General features: G+C 53.1%; 1 protein-coding gene across 1 annotated transcript; it reads left to right on the forward strand.

Annotated features, from left to right (window-relative positions):
* The first annotated feature begins 472 nt into the window (after positions 1-472).
* On the forward strand, positions 473-6455 carry Rflnb (refilin B). Its single transcript, XM_028759358.1, has 3 exons — positions 473-747; positions 3097-3206; positions 5851-6455. The coding sequence occupies exons 1-3, from the start codon at positions 538-540 to the stop codon at positions 6179-6181; spliced, it is 651 nt and encodes a 216-aa protein (XP_028615191.1). The 5' UTR covers positions 473-537; the 3' UTR covers positions 6182-6455.
* The last annotated feature ends 18 nt before the right edge of the window (positions 6456-6473 follow it).

Below are 6473 nucleotides of genomic sequence, written 5' to 3' on the forward strand. Positions count from 1 at the left end.
ATAATTTCCAGTTGTTTGCTCGTCCTCTCCCCCCCATCCCCACCCCCACCCCGGCCGGCCTCTGCAGGCTGGGACTCGGTTTTGGCTCTGGGCTGCCAGATCTAGAGATTATTAGCACCTCCCGGAGGCCAGGGGGACAGTGCAAGGGGGCAAGAATCACCGTGGACCACAGGGACAGGGTGCGGGGCCGGACGAAGACTCATAGGCTTGCCAGTGGGCGACGCGGCCTGCTTGGGGCGGGGGAGCAGGGGGGCGTCGCGGGAAGATCGGCGCCCGGACGAGCTGGGCGGCGCGCGGCGGGAGCGCAGCGGCCCCTGGCGCTTGGCCTCTCGGCGGTCACCGCGGCTGGGCCAGCCCCCGAGGCGGGGCGGAGGGCGGGGTCTCGAGCGAGCGCGGCCGCCGGCGACACCCGGACAACGCGCCGGCGGCGGGGCAAGGAGGGCAGCCCGGAGGGCAGCGGCCCCGGCCCGCGTGTGTGGCCCTCTCTTGCACTCCAACACCACGCCGGCTGTGCCCGGCCCCGCCACACGTGCAGCTATGGTGGGCCGGCTGAGCCTGCAGGATGTCCCGGAGCTCGTGGACACGAAGAAAAAAGGCGACGGCGTCCTGGACAGCCCTGACTCGGGGCTGCCCCCAAGCCCTAGCCCCAGCCACTGGGGGCTCGCAGCGACGGCGGGCGGCGGTGGGGAGCGCGCTCCGGTCGCAGGGACGCTGGAGCCCGATGCGGCGGTGACCCCTGTAGTCCCGGTGAGTTGCCTCGTGCGCGGACTTCTCCCTGTCCCAGCCCACCCGCAGCTCTCCCCGGGGACTCCCCAGCGCTCGCTGTCGGTGCGGCCACCGGCCCGTCGAGACGGCGTGGCCATCCCCGGGAGCCGGGGCGGGAGCGTAGCGAGAGAGCCGGCCAGCTGGAGCCAGTGGCTGGAAAATTGTCATCGCCTGGGAGGCGCGGGAGCCCCGGGAGAGGCGAGCCGCGGTCTCCTCCCTTCGAGGTGGCGGCCCCCGAGGCTGCCAGGCTGCGGCTCGACCACATTCCTGCTGGGGCGGGCTGGGTGGGGCTCCCGGGACACGGACAGGGATCCCGTCCCTCCCCACCCGGGGGCCCACGCCCCGCGGCTTTGCTCCCAAAGCGGCCTCCCTCTGCCGGGACCTGGGAGAGGGGTGTGCTTTGGGTTCCTGGCGCAAGGCGGATCAGCCTTTGGGGGACCTTCTGAGTAGTCACACTGGAGCCTTCAGGGTCTGGTAGGTCCCTTTCCCAGCCAGTCTTCTGCACTTAATGAGATCAGCGTCCTCCAGGTGGCCAGGGCTTTGAAAGTATTAATCCTTTTCCTTCTTTTTCTTTAAACTCTTTGCAAGAAAAACTCCAAGTCTGTTTTGCTTTGGGATCTGTTCAGGTGGTGGTATTCAGAGTAGACCTCCAGAGAGGCCACATCCTGCCTACAGTAGAAGCTCAAAGTAGGACTGACTGAGGGATGGCTGGGACTGTGCCTCCCGTGGGACGGTCAGCGGTGGTGTTATGCTTAAGGACCACAGTGGAGCTTTGGTGGTGTGGGGCCTTCTTGACCTACTGACCCTGTCCCAGCAAGGACCAGTGCCTCTTCCACTCCAAGGTGAAGCTTGCTTCAGTTTGGCCTTTCAAGTCTCACTCCTCTTCCCTGCTCTGACCACAGATCAGACACTCACTGGTGCTTCTGACATGGATTCCTTCACCTGACGTGAACCTTGACCCTCACCTTTCCCATCCAAGTCCTGGTGTCCCTTCCATGCTCGACTATGCAGCCTCCTATGGGAGCTTTCTCAGGCTTGTTCCAGAACCTGTGGCTTGGTGTCTGGCTTCAGAGTCTCCGTGTATGTCTAATCACTGCTGCTGACCCAGTAGCATTCTGACTCCCTCCCACATTTGGATGCCCAGGGAGTGTCTGTCTGGGGAGCAGGGATGGGGGTACAAAGGAGGCAGGACCCCCTCCAGAATGGACACCTTTCAGAAAGTTGTCTTAGGACTGTGTGGCCACACCTCATGCACTCCCTCTGTCCACCGCCTTTAACTTGAACTGTATCCCCTCCACAACAGGGTCTCACTAAACTCCATCCTAGCCCTGGAATGCTACCCCAGTTCCCCACCATGCTTTTGGTTTTTGCATCTTCTCCTGGTAACACAGTAAAGATCTCAGAGCCAACCTCATAGAAACATTTGCCTCCTTTTCTGTCCCAGGGGATGGGACTGTCTCTTCCACACCCTGGCACAAATGTAGTTCTTGCTCTTAAATTAAGCAAAGAAAATGACAGCTCTCGGAGAGCCAGAGAGCACAAAGGGCTGCGAGGTCCCTCCACACTGTGTTTATCTCTGCACTGGAGCAGAGAGGGACCAGAGAGGGTCACCTGAGTTTGCCTGATGAGTCATAGTGGCACTCTGCCCACTGAGCTTTCTGGCTCGTGAAGGCTGGCATGGAGTGAAGGCATCTCTGGGCTCCTCTGTAACAGTTGTGGGGACCCCCTGTCATGGATGGCTGCCCCTCTGTCAACCCCAGAGGCAAAAGAGGTGGGGAAGCAGGGGTGGATATTTACCTTAGAAAAGAAATTCTGGAAGCTTTTCCTCTTGGCATTAGATTTAGCCTTTCTCTAACTTGCTGGGACAATTACTTGGGGGGAGGGGCTCTGCATCATTGAGGTTCTGAAGAGTTAAGTTTGAGTTGTGGGGCTTTCTCGCTATAGGGCTGGCCATCAGTCCTGATGTGGACATGGTATGTTCATCAGGTCAGCTTCCTCTTCTGCCTTTCACAAACCTTCAGTGATGGGAAGTGGGGGCAGCCCTTCCCCCCAGCATGCAGATAAGGACATAGGACGTGTGACACAACTCTACTGCGGGCACAAAGTACATTTAAGATAGACAGTGCCTACTGTGCACATGAGTGCTCATCACTGAGGAATAGGGAGGGGTGCAGGGCTGATATGGGATTTGAACCCTGATCTTCGGGTGCCCTGTCTAATCCTCTCTCTTTCCATGCCATGGGCCAGCCCTATCCTTTGTAGGGCCAGAGTGTGGTCACCACGAGGTGGGTCACTCATAGCTTTAATTCCTTCTCTCCTCTCTTCTGGAAGAACCCAGTATCTCTGACCCACTCGTTGGCTGCCATCTGCTCACCACGACTCTGTCCCCTGTCCTTCGGCGAAGGAGTCGAGTTTGACCCCTTACCACCAAAGGAAATAAAGTGAGTATACTGACCTGTTATTATTTCTTAAAGTATTAAAACAAATTCCAAGTATAATTGTTTTTAAAAGGTTAATTATGAAAATACACTGAAGACTATTAATAGTTTGATTTATTTTCTTTTTTTTAAAAGATTTATTTATTATATATGAATACACTGTAGCTGTCTTCAGACACACCAGAAGAGGGCATCAAATCTCATTACAGATGGTTGTGAGCCACCATGTGGTTGCTGGGATTTGAACTCAGGACCTCTGGAAGTGCAGTCAGTGCTCTTAACCACTGAGCCATCTCTCGAGCCCTTGACTTATTTTCTTATATTCTAACTAGTCAAATATATAGTTACTCCATTACATAGCCAGTTAAAGTTTTGGGATGGGCTCTTGCTATGCCTCGTTAGCTGGCCTAGCATTCACTATATACCTCAGGGTGACTTCGAGCTGAGGATGATATTTCTGTCTCAGCCTCCTGAGCGTTACGATCACTGGTGTACAGCGGTATACTGAATGTAGACGCTCTTTTTAAGTGAGATTTCATGATAAAGTTCTCCCATGTGCTTTGTGTGTTTCATATGCCATGCCACGGGGAGCTAAAGATTCTGTCGAATATTAATTCTTCTTTCTAGAAGCCACGAATCCTTCTCCCCCCCACCCCCCAAAAAAAACCAAGGTGCTATGACCCCGTCTCATGTTTTGTCACTGGGCAAGCCCTCTGGGAATGATCTCAACCAGGATTATCAGGGGCAAAGAGTCGTGGAAACATTCCAGCAAAGAGCTGTCTTTTTAGGAAAAGGAATTTTACTTTTGGTGACTGGGGTTTTGTAGCTGCAGTTTCAATCGCTTGAACACAAAGGGGCCTTTGATGAGGAACAGAGGGAGGTTTGCCCACTTAGAGGTGAGCAGGTTAGGCTTCTATTCCCCTGGAGCTTATATTTCTGACAAAACTGGGACATGACTTTGTGACATTAGATCCCATCAGAGTCTTGTGACTCTGGGGAGAACAGACACAAAAAGCTGGTTCACACTCACGTGATGCTGATACCTGTGAAGCTGTAATATTAACGCGTCCAAGTCGTTACTGCGATGCTTTAAGAACATATTAACCCCCTCAGCCATGAATGGCATGTATACCTGCAGTCTCAGCCAGCACTCAGGAGGCTGAGGCAGGGAACATGTGTTCCAAATAAATAAAATAACGACGATGACGACGGCGATGATGATGACCACGACGACAAAGACGAAGATATAACTGAGGGATACAAATGGCATTAGGTTTGTGGTTGGCTTTCAGTGATAGGGTCAGATCCCTGGGTCCCCCACAGTGGGAGGTTCCCGAACCATAGTTCTGAGCATGAACCAAGCACTGAGACCGTGGCTAGAGCCAAACTTCTAGAAGCAGCACTTAGCAGTTCTGGAATTCTTTCTCCTCTCATTCAAGAGCTGGTTGGCCATGGAGTGGGTGAAGAAGCTCCTCAGCCCCACACAGCCGCCGACTGCACTTCGTTCTGTGATACAGCTCTGCTTAGGATAGATGCATTCAGAGAACAGTAATGTCACCACATGGTGTCCCAGCCGGGTTTCTGTTGCTGAATAAGCACCGTGACCAAAAGCAATTTGTGGGGAGAGAGAGGGTTTATTCCAGCTCACACGGTGAAGGGAAGTCAAGGCAGGAACCTAGAGGCAGGGACCATTGAGGACCGCTACTTACTGACTTGTCCCTCCATGATTGCTCAGTTTGCTTTCTATACACCCTGGGACCAATCAGGGATGGCACCGCCCACAGTAGGCTGTACCCTTTCACATCAATCACCAATGAGGACAATGCTCTGCACAGTTGCCTATAAATTTAACTGATAAGTTCATTTTCTCAGTTGAAGTTTCTCCTTCTCAGATGACTCTAGCTTAAAAAAAAAAAAGTAGCCAATGCACTTGAATATATTAACATGCAATTACTCATATTAAGAAGCTGCTAAATCGCCTTTAATTGACGATTGACGTGACGTACGTCTTTAATCCCAGCACTTGAGAGGCAGAGGCAGGTCGATTTCTGAGTTTGAGGCCAGCCTGGTCTACAGAGTGAGTTCCAGGACAGCCAGGGCTACACAGAGAAACCCTGTCTCGAAAAAATAAATAAATAAATGTATGTAGGCAAGTTAAGTTGTTAGACTAAAGGTTTCCAGCTTAGGTAAACTGGAATGGAATTCAGTCGCTATGGAAATGGTAAACTTTGGAAGCCTGTGTGCTACTTTTAGGTCCCAGCTCAGGCCTAGGGGTTTAGCTCATAACACTCAAGACCATGGATTCTATCTCCAGCCCTACAAATCCATTAGGCAGTCCATCCATCTATCCATCTATCCATCCATCCACGCACCCACCCCAGTCCGTCACTCAGGGACCCTATGACCCTCGTGTCTACATCTTGCTTTCTTCTTCCAGGGTCTCTGGAAAGATCCAGTTAGGTCTTGTGTCAAAAGTGATTGGAGTATATGCCCCTCAAAAAGGACTCCCATAGACTCTGTGCTGCTTCTCCCTGATGCAGCCAAGGTCAATCAATGCTTACACCCCAGGAGAGATGAGAGGTCACCCTTGGGGCCCCATGCTCCTAACTCAGAGGACAGCCTCATGCTGGCTTGTATCTCCCCACAGGTATACCTCCTCAGTCAAGTACGACTCCGAGCGGCACTTCATCGATGACGTGCAGATGCCCCTGGGCCTGGTGGTGGCTTCCTGCAGCCAGACAGTCACCTGTATCCCCAACTGCACTTGGCGAAACTATAAGGCGGAAGTGCGCTTCGAGCCCCGCCACAAGCCGACGCGCTTCCTCAGCACCACCATCGTGTACCCCAAGTACCCCAAGACCGTCTACACCACCACTCTGGATTACAACTGCCACAAGAAGCTCAGGAGGTTTCTATCCAGTGTGGAGCTCGAGGCCACGGAGTTCCTGGGTAGCGATGGGCTGTCCGAGGAATGCTGACTCAGCTAGCTTGAGGTTGGACCAGCTGTTCATACACTGCCCTGGTCCCCAGACCACCCCGGACAAGCTGGGTAACATTGCTCTTGCACATCACCCCAGCCCCAGAGGGATCTAACCTGGAGAGACCTCTAAGCCTAGCCGGGGAAGATGTATTTTTAAAAAAAAATCACTCCATCTTATAATAATAGAGAAACTCGGCCTCGTTTAAATTTTTCCAGATAGTTTTTGTTTAAAAAAAAAAAAAGGAGAGAGAGAGAGAGAGAGAGAGAGAGAGAGAGAGAGAGAGAGAGAG

The sequence above is a fragment of the Grammomys surdaster genome, unplaced genomic scaffold (assembly GCF_004785775.1).
Source record: "Grammomys surdaster isolate TR1022 unplaced genomic scaffold, NIH_TR_1.0 126278, whole genome shotgun sequence".
In the NCBI taxonomy this organism is placed as follows: domain Eukaryota; kingdom Metazoa; phylum Chordata; class Mammalia; order Rodentia; family Muridae; genus Grammomys; species Grammomys surdaster.